The sequence below is a fragment of the Cyrtonyx montezumae genome, unplaced genomic scaffold, assembly GCF_038088225.1.
Source record: "Cyrtonyx montezumae isolate F1298 unplaced genomic scaffold, pur_monq_1.0 scaffold_1, whole genome shotgun sequence".
Taxonomy (NCBI): domain Eukaryota; kingdom Metazoa; phylum Chordata; class Aves; order Galliformes; family Odontophoridae; genus Cyrtonyx; species Cyrtonyx montezumae.
The window spans coordinates 15,269,032-15,286,772 of record NW_027071825.1 but is presented as its reverse complement, the minus strand read 5'-3'; the positions used below and the strand labels follow the sequence as shown (position 1 = coordinate 15,286,772).

The window sequence follows — 17,741 nt, the reverse complement described above, 5'->3', positions numbered from 1 at the left end:
GATTAACCTTTAAAATTTGATTTTTTTATTGTAACATTATATGAGTAATAGGAGCATTTTTTGTGTTTTGTCACTTAAAGATTTTTTTAATCATTCTATTTTATTTTCTGGTCTAACTTCAGATCACAGAGTTCTGTTGTTTTCAACTGTTCAGGTCCTTGTCTTGAAGGACCTGAATTCTCTTTTTTCAGTTGTGCACTAGAATTGAAGCAAAATCAACCAAAAAGAGTCAGCAACTTACTGCTTCTCTCCTTCTGCGTTCTTGTTCGATTTTTCTAGCCAAGTTACGGTCCTGAACAGGAGTGTGTTGCTGAGCTTCTGGCAGTTGTTTGCTCATATCCTCTTCTTTTGGGGGCTTACAGTCTTTCATTGCTGTGACATCCAGTTCTTTCCCCTTTTGGACCCTTTAGAGAACAGAAAAGGAATAAATAAAGGCTTTATATATATGTATATGTATATATACACACATATATAAGCAAGGCTGTGCAACTGCATTAAGCAAATAAATCAGTACTTAGCACATAAAATGTGGTTCCATTTTACAAGTTAATTCATAATAATTTCTCTTCGCAAGAAGTACAGTGCACACAATTTTTATGTGGTAGTAAGGCTTCTTGGGTTCTAATGTGTATGCATACAGGATTTGTATGCATGCTACACAAAGCTTTCACTAAAATCCCATTCACACATGATTAACTTTCTTTTAGTTTTGATTTTTTGCTTCCATTTCTTCCTTTTAAACTGGTTGAGCTCAATTTCACTAATTTCAGACAAGCATATCTGATTTCATTCAGTGGATACCTCTCACAATAAAAATGGTGCAGAGGTTAACTGGACAGAACATCTCATAAGCCAGTAAATATGAATAATTGAAAACTTACAAACAAGTATTTATAGAAGTTATACAAGAGTGCAAAGATGGACTGTCAGATTATTGATAAAAAAAGATTCAGTAGCTCCAGCAATAAGTGGAATCAATGTTTATACTACAAGCCAGTGGGGAAGGAAAGCACTGCCAAATGAGACAGTTGCTTTTACAGCTGTTGGGTCTAGGCTGCACCATTATCTATACTAAGTTCTGCTGAAGCTGCAGTGCTTAAACAAGGTTCATCTGGGGGAGGAATGACTTTAATCAAGATGCAGCATTATTCACACATTTTGCAGGATTCTGGATTGACCATTTTGAACTTGAAATAACAAAGTTTGTAAAACTGGAAGTGTTTTCAGTAGAGACCAAGGATACTGCTGGGGAGGAAATTCAGGGCCTCAAGGTCTTACAGCTGCTTAGGAGGTCACAATGCCTGTCACCCAAGGCAGACTGCTGTGCAGTTTGTGGGCACGAGTTACACCCCGGTTTCCTCCTCATGGAAGCCAGTAGCTGAAAGGTGCCATGACTGCTCATGATATTTTCAGAAAAGAAGTGTTGCTTATTCTCCAATTTTTGAAATAACACACTCCAAACAAGTGAACAATTGTAAGACAGCCAGCAACAGGGAGTAGCAGGCACTTTTTAGGCACTGACTCCAACATGGGGCCAAACAGACAAGAAAAGAAAATCAGAAGTATTGAACAGGGAAATACTACAGAAAGCATTTGATAAAGGTGCCACACAGCTATTTAAGATATGACTACAAGACAGTAGTTAATAGGCAGCCACTTATCCCACTGAACTGAATAATAGACCTCAGGCTTGGGTACATGTGGACACTCACTTGAGCAGTAGCTGCGAATAGCTGATCATGAGTACTACAAAAGTAACCTATTGAACGCTTCTGTAAACAACCAGAGAATTTTACTCTCTGAAGTAGTTCATGCTGGCACTACTTTGGCTACTTTAACACCAACTTCTTGAAGACTAGATTATCCTATTTGCCCCTTTGAAAATCAGTAAGATAGGGATTTTCTGACGATAGATATAGAGAAGTAATATATTGAGTGCGGGTGTGAATTCTGGTCATAACCAGAATAATTGAGTGCTACAAAAATACATAAATTAATTAATTTTAAAAAAAGGGCAAAGGAGAAAAAGGAGCATCTGAGAAGTTTGCTGAAATAATACTGATTTGTGAGGGAAAAAATACTTAATGTATTTAAGATGCATAGTTGTGCTCTGAGTGGTACAACATTCCCTCCCCCAAATACTACTGTCAGTAGTTTTTTTTCTTAAATTCAGCCCACAAAATTATTCAACTATCCAGATGATAGTCTATGTGCACAGATTGAACACATAAGCAAAAAGTAGATCAGTGTTTAAACATATGTGGTTACAAACCTCCCTTTTTCCTGTGCTTGCCCAGCTGCCTTCTGTAAGGCTACTTTCCTGAAATGCTTGAAGCTCTCAGCAGATGACTTTATTGGAGCTGGAAGCATCATCATTTTACACAAGCTTACCCAGGAGTCTATGTTCTTAATTTCTGTGGCCTACAATTATTTTAAAAAGAAAAAGGAAAAAAGGAAAAAAAGGAAAACATGGAAGATGCAACAATGCAACTACTAAAGTCGTTTTTTTCCCCCCTCAGTTATTCATTTTCTACTTAATTCCTACATTAGCACAATGCTGTTTTCAGGGAAATGATTGTAAACCACCTAAAACAAAACATCCTTTACTTTTCCAGTATATTTGAGCAAATACAGCACTCTGAGCAGACTTCAGTAAGTTTTCTCGTTAATGTAGAAATTCTCTAGCAAAACAGTTCAGGAACCAGTAATATTTACAGCTATTTTAATGCAGTCCCTTATATTCACTTCTCCAATTTTAATTCCAGAAAACATGAATTCCCAAGACCGCACCTACCCTTTCAGGAAAACTCTGGGATTTTGTCTCTAGTATCTTCGTACCATCAGATGTATTACAATGACCTGAAGAAAGAATTAAATAAAGGGTTTTCCAGACACGTTGACTTCATGGCTTACGTTACCTCAAATAGAGGCAATTTATTTACCCAGTCTAGAAAATGACTTAATATGCACTAATGATTTTTTAAAATTATTTGGTTCAAAATGACAAAACCACACCCAAATACTGGTATGTTTCCTAATCTGTAAGCTGAACTGGACCACTTTTCTACAGGTTGGGGCAAGAGAAGAGCAATTCAACTACACACATTGTTTTTTTCCTCTGAAGTTTTCAACAGAAGGTAATAATGGAAAAACTTCTCTTAGATAACACTAAGAACAGCTGGAGCACATATCATTACAGGAACAGTCAAATACCACTATTATGTAAGGGGGCAGGTAACTACACTCATAATAAAAACCTGAAGTTTGCATGTACCCCAAAGGCAGCTTAATCACAAGATAATTCCCATATTAAACACTGGAAACCCCCCCCCCCCCCAGTCTACCTGCACACGCAGAATTGAACAAGGAAGGGAAGAAGTGATCTGTCATTTAATTTGTCCTACTATCTGAGTCAAAAGTTAGAGAAATAAAAACTAAGCAGCAGACAGTGGCTTTGGCTATGCTTGCATCCCCCTGCTAACCCTGTGAGCATTAGGCTTCATTCATTCCTGTTTGTCTTCCCAACCCTTTAACATATAAAGATAACACTAGGATTGTGATAATTATGTGGTACACAGGACAGGAGTTTGAATTCCAGAGGGCCAAAAAAATGTTGTAAGTGAAGATACGATTCATCTATGACATACCTTTAAATTCTTTTCTGTTGTTTTTTAAATATAATAGAAAAACTGTCATTTGACCAGAGTTAAAGAACTAATCTGTGGTAAGACTGCACTTTTTAATCAGGCTTTTCAGATGCTTGTTCCCATTCCTGTTCTAGCGTATGAAAGGAATAGTGAAGAAGGAACAAAAACCAATTGTGTCTGGTAGCACTCAGGTTTCAGTGTGAGCACTTCATGCCCAGCCCAACAGTCTTGAGTTTGCAATAGGCATGAAGTCTGAAGCATTCCTCTATGGAATGCATATTCCACAGGCACTGCCTACTTCTAATCATGGAAAAAAATTGCAGTTACTTGACATCACTTTGCTATCAGATCCTCATCACAAAAACTGGAGATAGTTACTCAAAAAGCATAAAGTGCTCTGAGGGAATGAGCTTGGAGGTTCAACAGAAAACAGCTTGAGGGGCAACAGAATTCTGTGCAGACTGAAGGCTTAATTAACACTCCAAGTTTCCTAGAATACTGAGTCCTCCAGTATTAAGTCATTTTACTTTCTGTACCTTAACACGGAACAAGAAAGGACCCTTTTTTTAAAAAAAAAAAGTTAAAACAACGAAAGCACAGCAAATAAAAAAGTATTCTGTTGATCAATTCATGCACAGGTGTTCAACATTTTATTCCTTCAAGCCATGTTCATATACATTGAACTTGATAGCCTTTACATCAATTAGTTTTTATTATGGTAGTACATACTCTGCTCTTGACTTAAAGATACTGAATCAGCAGTTCTCTCACTGGCCTTGCTTTGAGCTTCATCTAGATTAATTAATGTTTCTTCAGCTTTAGTCCCATCAGCACTGTCAGCAGGAGAAGTTGTATTGGATACCTAGAAGAGAAATAGAGAAATTAGACTTCAAAACATCCTCTGAAATGGTTAACATATTACTTCTTGTTATGTGATAATAATATTAAAATTTTGAAGCTTAGAGCAGTAAGTTGGTGCTCCTCTAGCCTCCATAAAAACTAGACAAGAACTAGATTTTATTCATATAATGGTAGACAAACCAGAATCTTAAATTAACACAATTAGTTTTTAAACTAGGAACTGCTTAGAAATTCTAAGTGATGGATTGGTTAGAATAAGAAATTGGTACAAACTCTTTAACCCTTAACATAGTATAATATAATAGAAGGTGGACCTTTTGTGAAGCCAGTTGCCCCACACTCCAGTTTATGGATAGAAAACACCTCCATTACTTCAGTAGTATCTTTTCTCTGTGCAATATCATGTAGTTGCCATTGAACAGTGGAAATTAGTGCACAAACCTGAGTTTCACAATGCATACTACCTGCTGCTATCTTCAGGTGTTAGATTTGAAAGGGGAAGGGTAAATTGCAAGAAAGGCCACAACACGTTTCTGTGCTCCCAGCACCAAGAAAAAGGTTAGTTTCCTCTCATTGCAGAAAGTAAAGCTATTAAAACCTGGCTAAAACCATGCAGCTGCATTCATAGCCATGTTGAGAAACACAGTTCAATTATCCAGAGACAGAATAGATCATGCTGCTGCAGTGATATCAGTAGCTTCCTTTTGCTGAGTCCAGTGCATGCAGAGGCCCTTCTAAACAGCATACTCTCCAAGAAAATGGAGATGTTTAAGTACTTCACAGAAAGGAAAAAGCAGCTTTTATCCAGATGCTATCCTCTAGATAATTGTTGAGTTTGATATTTCTGAAGACCAAAAACATATATAAGAGATGAACAATTCATACTGTATAACTGTAGGTTTAAAGGGTGAGCTTTTGACATACATGACTACAAGGGGGACCTGAATTTAAACTTCAGCACCAAAAAAGAGAATAAGTGAGTACTTATAGTACATTATAAAGTTGATACACTTCAGTCAATGCCAAACTCTTCCTTTTTATATTGTGACCAGTGAATTAATGCTGCTATTAAAGGATAAGAATCACATATTTAGTGAACTTTTAGGTAAACATTTTATTATTGATCTAAAGCAGCTTTCTTTGCATTCAACTTAAGACTGGAGTGTTACATCAATTGAAAGAAATAAATATTCATTCCAAATAGATATTTTTAAAGCATGTATTGATGTATTCACCTCTGGAACAGCCTGCGTACACTGATCTGTCCTTGGAGCACTCTGAGGCATTTGCTTGACTGAAGCATCATGCAAAGCACTTACACCTGCAAGGATACCTGAGAAAGAAGAGGTGAATGGTTACCCAGATGCAGTTCTGCATCTCAGATCACACTGTACAGGGCTCTGGATTTGTCAGCTATGAAGACATACATCCCAGCTACACTGAGACAGTTATTCTATTAGGGTTTTCGTTTTGTTTTTTGTTTGTTTTTTTTTTTTAGCCCCAGATCATCAGCTGCCAGCTCAAGGTGTCTTTTACTAAACAACTCAGGAGTGTCTGAAGTGAGACCTTCTGATTTAAGGGAAAGAAAACAATAAGTTCTCAATCATTTTTCTAAGCAACTTAAAGCTGATATGTTTAGATAACTCTGATCAGATCATCAGTTCAGCTAATAAGTAATTCATATGTTAAGTTGAACAGTGATGGCGAGTCTGAGCATTTGACTTCTGCCTTGAAGCATTCATTACTTCCTGTAACCTTAGCTTCATTAAAGCAACATTTCCCATCTTGCCTCCATTTGCTGGCTCTCTTCACTGAGGGAGGGAGGCTTGAACCTCACTGTTTTAATAGTGTTCTATCCCAGTCTGAGTGCCAGAGTAACCAAAAATTCTATCCATCTGACATACTTTTACTTATATCATGCTCCTAGTAATCCATACTGCAAGAAACTTTGCTATTACCCACCCAATAACCTCCAAAACTTCAAGATAAGCTTACTGTGAACACCATTTCTACCACCCTTCTTTTTTCAAGGTTCACTCAAAGCCATGATTTGACAAGCTATAAACTTGTTACCTGATTATGACAAGCTATAAACTTGTTACCTGAAGGAGACTTGGCATTTTGTTCTGCTGATTTAAGAGATTCACTCTGTAAAGGTTTAAGCTTCTGTAGCACAATGGGAGACAACAGCTGTGGTTCAGTTGATCCATGATTTTGTGAGCTACTAGCAATAGATGAGGGCTGTGCTTGCAGAACAGCATTGTAGGACATCCTCTGTAAGCACAGTGATGTTCTCTGCAAAGGGAAGGCACTAATTAATACACTCAATAATAATAATCTTTTTAATACCTATTTGATTCTCTCTTCTTTTACAGCACTTACCAGACACAGTAGCATTTCTTGTAGTGTGGTGTTCCTGAGAGTTTAAATAACAAAGCCTGGTGGAGTAAAATGCCCTGCCTTGATCTGATAGATACAGAAACTGAGCATCCCTTGCTGTTTTGTTGTCAACTATTATGTTTTTTGATACTCAGAGAAAAACACTGTGACTGACCAAGCAGAAACTCTGTTTCTGCATACTTTTTTCTCAAGGTTTTGTTTCATTACAGAAGTTGTTTGTTATTGCAGAGACTCAGCTTTCTAGAGAGGGGAAAAAAAAAAAGAAAGAAAAGCCATTACATAATTCCTCCCCTCAAGTCCTTGACTCGTATTCATCTGGTCCCTCTGCATCTTCTTAAGTTTACAAAACCAATTGCTATGTCAAGCTAAGCACTTCAAGTGAAACAAGTCTATTGTAAAGAGAAGGCTTTGCTGATCTTGAAAATCTGATGTCTCTATCTGGGGTAGTTTTAAGTGAAATTGTGAAAGGCAGAGATAAACCAGGCTGGAATTAACAGTCAGTATCTATATGGATCTTAAAGGCATTAAATGTTTTTAGATGAGGCTTTGCTGTTACTATAAACAATACCCTGACTATAGCAAGTATCCAGAAAATGATTGGGGTAATCATTTGATTAATTGAAGCATGTAAAAGTGAGGGTATTTGCATAGAGAAAGAAATGAAGTGAACTTTGCACAGTGGTCAAATTCGTACTTAAGACTAAAGTGGAAAGGATTTTCAGTGGGTGGCAGATGAGGGAAGCATTCTCTGCCTCCCCTGCCTTCATCCAACAAAGAACTTCAATAGTGTTCATAATGGGTAAAAAACTCAGCAGTTTTTACACTCATCTTCTGTAAAGAAGCAGAAGATACTTTTAACAAATAGATTTTATATCACTTAAGTTGGCAGAGCAAACAGTATTCAAGCTATGCTCATTATTCCCTGCTTGTGCAGTTTCCAGTGTTGCCACATGTATCAATTAACTGCTGAGATCAACAGCTTTATCCACAACTGTCAGTTTACCTTAGTTTGTTCCAAAGAAGTTAAGCAGTTTGGCTGCATTCCATTGTATTCTGAGCATGTTTCTGTAACTGCAAATACAGTGAGGTGGGCAGAAAGAGAAGGGAAAAAAAAATCAGTCATCTGAATACATAGCATTATTTATGTACAAGTCATAAGATGTGTGTGCACCCAAAGAGCCAAACCTCACATGGAAATAAATGGCCTTATCTTGAATACTTCAATTTGATGCTGTAGAGAACTTGTCCCAGATTTAACACACAGAAATCCTTGCAGGATCAAGATCTTTCCTACCCTCAGTGACTCCATTATCTGCTTCTCTGCATTCAAGGGCCAAATGTGGGATTCATCTAACCTTAGGCACTTGCTTCTTACCACTCAAATGTGGGTATTCTTCTGTCCCAGAAGAATGAAAATAAATTCAACTTTCAAAAAGCAGTTAAAAAATAAATAAATAAAGAGGCAAAGCAAAAACCTACAGAAGTAAGCTATAGCCCGAGAGACAGGTCTCTGTTAGATACACAGGCTTCTTTAGTAACACTAGAATTGAGTCTTCAACATAGAAGAAGCCTATACAAATGATTTAAGTTCTTGGTAAGCATTTGGAGCAATATGTGCAAATTAGGAAGGCAGATATTCTGCCCAGAGAGAAACAAAAGTAAGCTTTCTGACCTGATTCAGAGTCACTGCTGTCTGAGGAGCTGGAAGCACTGCTGGTGCTGCTGCCAGAGTCTGAGGAGCTGCTGCTGTTGCTGCTTTCACTCAGTCGGCTTGGTCCAGCATTACTGGACTCAGCATTACTTTCAACTGCAGAATAAAAGGGAAGGATTCAAAACATTCTACAGTAGGTCTCCATATACAAGTCTAGGATCTTTATAAAGGCTGTTTTCCCATATGACTGCTAGGCTTCTACCATTACTCTGTCATCTTACCAGCAGTTTTGAGACCTTTATAGAAGAGGGAGATTTACCAGCAGTAAGCTAGCTTAAATGAAATATCCAATTAAGAACTGTAAACACACAACTTACAAGCCTGAACCAGGTAAAAATCTGTGCTATTGTTCAAGCACAGTTTCCACCAGAAATTTTCCTGCTTGCAAGTCTGTCTGTGCTTATTAGTGCTGCCAGACTCGCATACTGAGGCCTTTACTACAGCCACTCCTTTTTCTCAAACTAAATGCAGTCTAGAATTATCTTTTGCCACCTCCCCACCATCTGACTATTTTGCTTCTGCAGAGTTGATTTAGGTTAGTTTACAATGCTTTCCAGTCAAAAAGCTTTTTTCCTCCAAATTGTTCCTTCATTTGAATCTTAAAAAACAAGAAGCAACATATATACCTATTTCCTTGGACATACATACGTGCTAAATGCTATCGTCAACTCTCCCTTGTAAAGAAGCCAAATGCCAATTTAAAAGATATTCTAGCCTGCCTCCTCCATCTTCATTATGTTAATAACTTAGCTGCTTCTTGTAGCTTTTATTTCTAGGATATTTTTATGCCATTCAGCTAGATTACTCAATTTACCATTGGTTATCAGCTATAGCCTGACAATTATGGGGTTAGCAAAGTTTGTATTGTGTTTTTAATTGCAGGAGTGGAAAATATTATTTTTGCTTCTATTAAATGATTAGGTAGGAGAAATAAGAAAAGTGTTTTATACAAGACAAGTAAGTGACTATTCCTGTGGTGTCACAGCAGCAAATGCAGTCTTAAAAGCTAGCAAAGGGAAGTCTAAGACCTTGAATATTCTGAGGAGAAGGTCTCCATTTACATAATACTACACAGGCCCAGTTGTCACTTCAAGATTTTGTAGCAAATAAATGAAGGTCACATTACATTTGAAGTTCTCTTTCTTTGGATTTAGCTGACCATTGACATCCAGTAGTCTCTTCTCTAGCTCTTGTTTCCTCTCAGAAAAAAGTTGTTCTTTTGACTTCATTGTTTTTTTAGCTGTGTGTGAGATAGAAGTTAACATTGCAGCAAACTGATCAGGTAATATCTGTTCGATTTTTTGAAACATAATTTATTCTACGTACCATGCTGCTTTCTTGGTCTCTTCCTCAAACAGGTTGCCACATATTTCTCTAACTCTCTGAGTGTCGAAGCCTTTAAAGTTTCAAAGTCTATTTCTATTTCATCAGGGCTAGAATTCCTCAGTGACGGTTCTCTTGACTGTATTATATGAACTACTTTCCCAAGCTTATCTCCAGGGAGCTTATTTATGTTCAAACTCAACTGCCTTTTTTCATCATAATTCATTGGCTTGGCACCATCATCATCTTCTGACTTATGTGCCAACAAGATCTGCTGCATGGTTTTCTTTGATTGACTGCAAAAAGAAGTTTACTGCAATAACTGTAGTTTAAAATAATTTTACACCCACACAAGTCCTCCACACTTACATGTTTGAAGACTGCTTTTTCTTAGACTTCTTGTGTTTTAGATCTTTCTTCTTTTGAATCAGTCTTACTTTCTCTTTTTCCTTGTTCTTCCCCTTTTCTCTTTTAGCCTTCTCTTTTCTCTTTTTCAGTCTAGGTAAGGATGCTCTGGTCAAAGCCCGCAACTGCTGGTGAACAGCTTTAAGCTATCAAAAGCAACAGAAAAAGCTGAGATTCTTAAGTAATGTAGCAAGAATTGTGAACTGGTTCTATATGTAAAATCAGATCTTTGGCATTAGAATGGATGTTAATGTTTGCTCTCCAAACAAGACTTGTTTTTCAAGCATCTTAGTCTCTTGGAAAAAGAAGTCATATACAAGAGTTTCAGAAAATGAGACTACTTATTTTTATGTAGGCATGTCTAAGAGCATGCATCTTCCAACATACTTTAAAAACTAAATGGCAAAACAAAAAAATCCTCTGTAGTAGTATCCAGCAGCTTCTCTTTAATTTCAGGCATTTAGGAAGCACGTAAATGCTTGATGTGTTTACTGCACTGAGCTATCTGGACTGGGCTTGGGCATCTTCAACCTCTTTCCAGCTAGCTATTTTGTATCATGTGTTGACATAGCTTTACAGAAAGATTCAAGCTTATTTAAACCTCTTACAGATTAGAAAGAGGAATTAGATTGAGAATTCAGTTTTCAACCACACTGAAATACTTAACTATTGTGAAGGCTGTCTTGTAGAATTTGTTATCTTTAAGCCAATATTCATGAACACATATTACGTGTTCTACTCTGGCAAAAACTGAACACTAACTTGTTCCTTATTTGACTAGCAGAACCAAAGCTTACTTTTTTTCCCTCCCTGGATTATAGATACAGCAGCAGCTTAAAGTGTTATGTTCAGGCAAAAATTAGAACCATTGCACTGTTAGAAAGCAAGACAGCTATGGTATTCTTGCTGTTGGCATTACTTGAAATACCTTTGCTTTATTTTATACTAAGCTTTCTGATAGAATTTATGACTTGCTTTTATGTGACTCAGAAGTATTTGCATGACTACGTAAAGGAGCTAACACACCTTGACAGACTAAGCATAAGAGAGCTTTTTAACCATATGAAATGAAGCAAATGCCATTTAGAAGCATATGACTCTAAGCTGTGTGTGGAGTACCTGGATGCTGTCATCCATGGTATCATGGCAACGGTCTTATTTTTGTTCAAAAGACATATTTTTATCTTAAAAAAAAAAAGTGAGGCAAGAGCACTAGACCCATGTTTCACTAAAAACAGTTCATATTTGCTGAGACACTGTTCAACTGCAGATGATTAATAACATTTGGAAGCACTTCCAAACAGAATCAAGTTTCACTTTTCAAAATCCAGGAGACTTCAGAGACCTGTGTACACAAATTCTTGGTGCTAAGCCTTAGAATAGACAATTGCAAGGGCACTATCAGAGAGATTACAGTCACAACATTGACTACTAATGCTTACTTGCTCCTGAAGCTTTGCAAGGTACACTGTTTTCTCTTTTTCAAAGTCTTCAGATGATTTGTCTTCTGAAGATTCATCACTGCTGCTGTCACTGGAATAAGCTTTTGTAATTTCTCTTGTGTGCTGTGGCAGAAGACCACTTGTAGCTGGTTCATCAGGAATTTTGGCAAAGTGAGTCTCAAAAACATCCTAAATAATTTTGTTTAGGAACAGCAAAAGAACATTTCAAATTTCTCAAAAAGCACTGTGAAGCTGCTGCTAGTTTTCTAGAACTACACACTGTAGGTGTTGATCACAGCAGATGGTACATTTGGGCCTAGATGACCAAAGAAATCCTCACGTCTTTTTCTGTTTCAAATCTGACTTAAGTAATAACTCACCTGAAGTTTTTTTGCCATAGCAACCACTTCATGGTCTGGAGAATTACATTTATAGCAATTCATGAACATTAATCTAACATCTGTGGCAAATTCTTGTATATCTCTATATTCAGAATTATCCATTTTTTTCTAGAGGGAAAGAAAGTGAATGCAAGTTTAGGTGTTAACTTTAAAAGTACCTCCATGCCTTTGATTTAAATTAACTAACTCAGCCCCAGACAGATCTGCCTAGTATTTGTAATGACTGTCCACTAGTGTCCACCTACAGGAGGGTTCATTGTCACAGAAAAGGTGAAAAGTGTCTCAAATATCCATTGCTTGTGGATTCAGGGCACTATAGCAAACAGAAGAAATTTGGACAGAAGCAGAAGTAGACAGTATAGAACTACATGTTGTTCTATATAGCACTAGCCGCAGCATTGGACAGACTAGAAGAGACAATATGCTTTATTAGCAGCCTGCTTAAAAGGGTAATTCTCAGCACTACTGCTATTAGCTTGTTCAAGGTGGATTAGCCAGTATGTACATAGTTATGATGCTCTGATGAACTGAAGTGAATAGCTCCTTAGTGGGCAGAGCAGCTATATATAGTTCTCTCAAACTATTTCTTCCAAACCCAAAGCAGCTTTCCTGACACTTTTCCAGCTAATCTTATTAAAATCCAGCATCATTACACAAGTTATTTAAGCAAAGAAGTTGTCTAATCCCCTGTAAAACATACTTACTTTAATGGTCCCAAGATCTGTAGGACATTTGGTGATCCCTTGTTTCTCACCAAGTGAGAATGATGCAACATCCGCGGATTTTAAGAAAGGCCATGCATATGCTGAATGTTTCTTTGAAAACATTTCTTTAAGAATTTCATTACAATATTTTAGTTGTTTGGATAACTGAATCTTTTTAAAAACTCTAGGTGATTGCTGAGAATCTGGCAAGCCCTTCTTCAGAAGCTTCTTTGGTATCGTACATTCGTTTTCACCTTTGAATGTGTTAATAGTTTTTCTTTTATTAATTGTTGCAGAAGATTCACTGCTTGTTGTGAATATGGAAGAAGTAGGAGTTGTAGTGTCAGCCTTCCTTTTCACACCTTTCTTTGTCTAGAAAAATGAAATCTAAGTTGAAAGATAAGTACATCCAGGACAGGGAGAGGTCAAATTTGAAACTACACAAAAAAGCTCCAAAAATTCTACAAATATCAAAACCAAAAGAACATGGTATTTCTACAGGTTTAGACTGAGAACCTACATGATATTACAAGCCAACATCAAGCTCACTCAAGATTAAAGGAAAGAATGGAAAGTAGGTTGTTTAGCCAGTTGAGAAAACTCAGAGAAACCAGTAGGTTATAAAATACTCATGTAACTACCATGAAAAATCAAAAAAGTTACTGCAGTTTATGTTGAACTGGTGGAAGGATTTATGTCTTTATTTTTTTTAAACCTTGAGTGGTATTTGGTCCAGAGGAGATGCACGTACTTTGCCATTCATGTTCATACTCTCTAGTAAAGTGTAAATATACACTGTAGTGAGAACATAGTACACATACCTTGTTGGAAAAGGATAAAGAAAGCTAAGTTAGTACAAGCCTGGTCATCTGATCAGAAGTGTCCGATACCCATATACAATCCATACCACAGTTAACAAGTGTTTTTGTGTACTACTAACACCTTTCCCAGCTGGTTAGTGTTCCAAAAATAGCATATTAGTTGAAACTCGAGCACTTAGCTTAAATTGAAAATGTGAGAAGTTTTACTCAAAAACATAGAAAAAAACATTTCAATACTAAAACCTTTAGATCACAAAGAAAGAATTCCCACATCAAGGTGAAACTTGAAGTGTATTCCTGTACTTATGCAAGAATGAGCTTCTTAGTTTACTTTGAGGAAAAACAGTCTTCAATTCGTATTAAAAAAAATAGAAGTCTACCAAACAGTCATCTCAATTTCCCCATGCTTTCTAGAAATAGTGGTAGCCCAGTTTTTTAGCAGAAACCTAAAAGATCCATTACATCTCTTACTATCCTGCCACAATAGGAGTTTTGAAGGGATGCTGCAGTAAGCGTGACTCCGATGGCCTGTTCAAGCCTGGGGCAGTAATTTCAATACCTTTCATTCTGAAAGTTATTTGAGGTAACTTACTTTTGTGATAGGGACAGCAGCTGGCATTAGAGCAGTCAGGTGAGCTGCAGACAAAGGAGGTAGTGTAACCTTCTGTAGTTCTTGAGTTGTTGCGGTAGGCTGCTCACCACTTTCAGCTTGTTTCTGCCTTGTGCTTTGTTTAGATGAAGTCCCACTGTTGGGCTGCTGAGTTTCTGGTTATTTTTAAAAAGTTTCAAGTTATAGTACAGTTGATCATGTCGGGCAGTTTTAAATAGTACATCTTCCACACACAAACGATGCAAGTAACAAATGTAAATAAAAGGTTTTATATATATAGCAATGCTGTTATCCTCTGCTCAGCTCCTCTAGTACCTCAGCTAGAGTACTGTGCCAAGTTATGGATATTTAGCATCAAGAAAACTCTGGATTAAACTCAATGGTGATTTAATAGGCAGCATGCTAAGCCCCCTGTATTGTAAGAAAAGAGAAGTTCTTGATGAGAAAATACTAAATCACTCTACATATACATGAAAATATAGTCCTTAAAACTTTACATATACAAATGTGCAACTCACATGAGTTCTGAAATGCTTTAAGTGGTCTTAAATAGCTTCAACATGAGCAAGACTGCATTATGAATGCATCCGTGACTGTAGTATTTTTAAGAAGTTGCTAGGTTTCTAATGCATTTCTCATACTTTCTGGCAACTGCTGATACCTATTCAACAAACACATTCTTCCTATTAAGGTACCATGTCTTTTCATTAGAACTGACCAGCAACTGGCATCAGTTCCAGGCCCACTTGGGAGACTACCTTGAAGGTCTCCAAATTCATCCACTGAGATGCATGTGACTCAAGACATTAAGCAGTCCTGCTTCTATTGATAAAAATATTTGTCTGGCAATGTTGAAAGATTAGATGTCGAAAGAAGCATTTTGTTGAAGCGAAACATTTTTCAAGATAATGAAGCAGGTTACAAGAGCAATTAAGACAACACAGGAGGTCAAAGATGAGTAATTAGTTGCAGCTAATCTTCTGGACCATTTTAATTGTATCCCAATGTAATTTGACGTACCTACTACAGAATTTCCTCATTAGTTTGAGATGACTTGACTGAATCATTTTTCTTGTGGACAAGAACACTGTGTTTCGCATGGAAAGCTATGCTGTTACACTACCGATGGTGTTGTCAGTTACAATATTCTGGTGAGGTTTTTTCCCCTTATCTTAAATACTTTTAACTAGTAGAAAGTACCTAAACAGTATTACAGCTGCACTGAATCCACCAAAGCCTTGTAGCAGTGTTGGTCCAGTATGTTCTGGGAAAGATGGAGTGCATCCTGACCACCCTTGGGCAGAGCTGTGACAAGTTACAGAGGACTGTCTTTTCCCAGCTTTTATTTAATGTTAACAATTCAGCACATAGCCATTACCTTCTGACAGCTTTCCTTTTCTTTTTCCTTTGTTGGGAATCAGTATTTCTTCTGATGGCATTTGTGCTATTTTCTGCATGAATGTTTTTTCTAGTTCTTGGGCCATAAAAACAATGTCATCACCTGCCTGCAAAATATAGTTGATAACATTCAGAGTGCAGGAGAAGCTGCGGTAATAACGTGTTACTTTTTCAACTAACCATAGTCTATATTGAACAGATAGTAACTAACTAGTCACCTGTACCAGGGAGTCAGTAGTCATCCCTATTACCTATCTAATACATGTTGCTTCCCTACTGAAATAACAGCCTCTTTCCCCAGCCCTGTCCTATCCTATTTTCTTGTAGAACCCATGTGCTTCCCATAGCAAAAGAAAAAGGGAGCAGAGCCGCAATTGCTTTATGATCTGTCGAAAGCTCAGAGATAATAAAGCACAGCCAACAAACATCCACGTTCAGGGAGTTACTCACATTTTGGCTTAGGTTAGTTTGTCTTAAGCTTAATGGAGGAGAGAAGCATTCCTCAGTATCACTGGCCTTGAATTTGTATAGCTGATACACTGAACTGTAAGCTTTGCAAAATGAAGTTTTGCCAGAACCCACACGCTATGACAAGTACACATTCAGTTATTAACAGCAAGTTGAGCCTCGTCTCTGTCTTCGGTCATAATCTAGCAGTAGAGCCCTCCCCATTTTCAAATGGAACTAGTTTCAAGAAATCTTGAAGACATTGATAAGTTCTACAGGTGGTTATAAGCATCTGCTTGTTTTTAGACATGTTGGCATTTGTAATAATTGATTACTAATAAGAGGAAGTTCTTTCACTTACCTTGTTATATGTGTAGCAGTTCAAGAACATAGTTTTGAAGTCATTAATGCATTCTGCAGCTTTTGTGTAGTAATTATGTTCCAGACGCTTTTTAATTGTGCTCAAGTCCATAGGTTTCTTTATAATACTGTAGTAATCCTGTATTTTGCAAAGAACCACAACAAATCTATTGAATATTAGGACATGACAATTCCAATACAATTATAAAAATTAAGTTGCAAGAGAAAAAACTGCATTATGTTGCACAGAACATTATGTACAGTTAATCTTGGGATTGAGAGAACTAAGAACACTTAAGTTGGAAAATAAAGAATCAAAAGAACCATACCATGGTGTTAACACTCTTCTACTCATTTGCCAAAAGCAGTACCTGTCAGGTAATTTGAAATACCTGAAACACTGTGTCAATTATTGGTGTTTTCATTTGACTGAAAAAGCTGGGGTGATTAAAACAGTTCTCATGCTAAAGTAATCTTCTAATAATAATTCACAAATACTGCAGTCCTTCACATGATAATATTCTATTTCTGAAACAGTTCTTACAGGAAGATTCAGTGCTGCTGCATCTACAGGCTGATGAAATGGCCAGGAAAAGTTGTGTCGCCAAATGGCTTTCATGACCACTCTCTGTAAGTACTGGAGTTGGTTTGTTTGACAGCCACTATTTTTGTTGTTTATATATTCTGGTGGAGGAGGGTTAGTAATAATAGAACGACGCTGGCTTGGAAGAGACATCTTCAGCAAGAAAATACATCCACTTGTTCCAAAGTCTTCATTACACATCTAACCTGAAGGGAGGAAAATTACTGTTCAGTAAAGATACCTAGATCTACTGCTGTTGGTGTATTCATATTCTGTTTGTGAAGTGTCATTGATACAGTCACATGCATACACTTAGGAATTAACAAAGACATGCTTGTTTTACGGCACCCAGTTGGTGTGTTGAATTACCACATCCAGTTCTTTAAGTTATTGACAATTACATTTGAAAAGGATTAAAGAGGATTCCTCAGTTCTGCAAGATTTCCCTGGAAATAAGCTTCCTCAGAGGTTCATCCATCGAAGTCTAGGAAGACATTCTTTATCTCCCCACCTCAACAGATTGAGTCTTACAGAAGTTGACCTAATAAACAGCTTTACAGTGCACCCAAGTGTCATCTAGCACAAAGTAACACATATGTATTACCTTCCTCATGCATCTCTGCCAAGA

The 17,741-nt window shown here is 37.1% G+C and overlaps 1 protein-coding gene across 1 annotated transcript; it reads right to left on the bottom strand.

Annotated features, from left to right (window-relative positions):
- Window positions 1-229: 229 nt before the first annotated feature.
- BRDT (bromodomain testis associated) lies at window positions 230-17,314 on the bottom strand. Its single transcript, XM_065746548.1, has 18 exons — window positions 17,075-17,314; window positions 16,532-16,669; window positions 15,704-15,830; window positions 14,308-14,480; window positions 12,895-13,266; window positions 12,170-12,298; window positions 11,790-11,978; window positions 10,312-10,493; window positions 9,946-10,238; window positions 9,746-9,859; window positions 8,581-8,715; window positions 7,912-7,979; window positions 6,611-6,803; window positions 5,744-5,841; window positions 4,377-4,509; window positions 2,795-2,859; window positions 2,273-2,421; window positions 230-404 (listed from the first exon to the last, which is right to left on the bottom strand). The coding sequence occupies exons 1-18, from the start codon at window positions 17,312-17,314 to the stop codon at window positions 230-232; spliced, it is 2,973 nt and encodes a 990-aa protein (XP_065602620.1).
- Between the last annotated feature and the right edge of the window lie 427 nt (window positions 17,315-17,741).

Bases quoted from the DNA above. Each gene is read 5' to 3' on its own strand.
- BRDT (XM_065746548.1), bottom strand. From the start codon at position 17,314: ATGTGTAATGAAGACTTTGGAACAAGTGGATGTATTTTCTTGCTGAAG. The intron at 2,860-4,376 runs GTATGTACTACC...TTCTTTCTTCAG, and splicing joins ATCTTTAAGTCAAGAGCAGA to GTCATTGTAATACATCTGAT. The intron at 2,422-2,794 runs GTAGGTGCGGTC...AAATAATTGTAG, and splicing joins CCCAGAGTTTTCCTGAAAGG to GCCACAGAAATTAAGAACAT.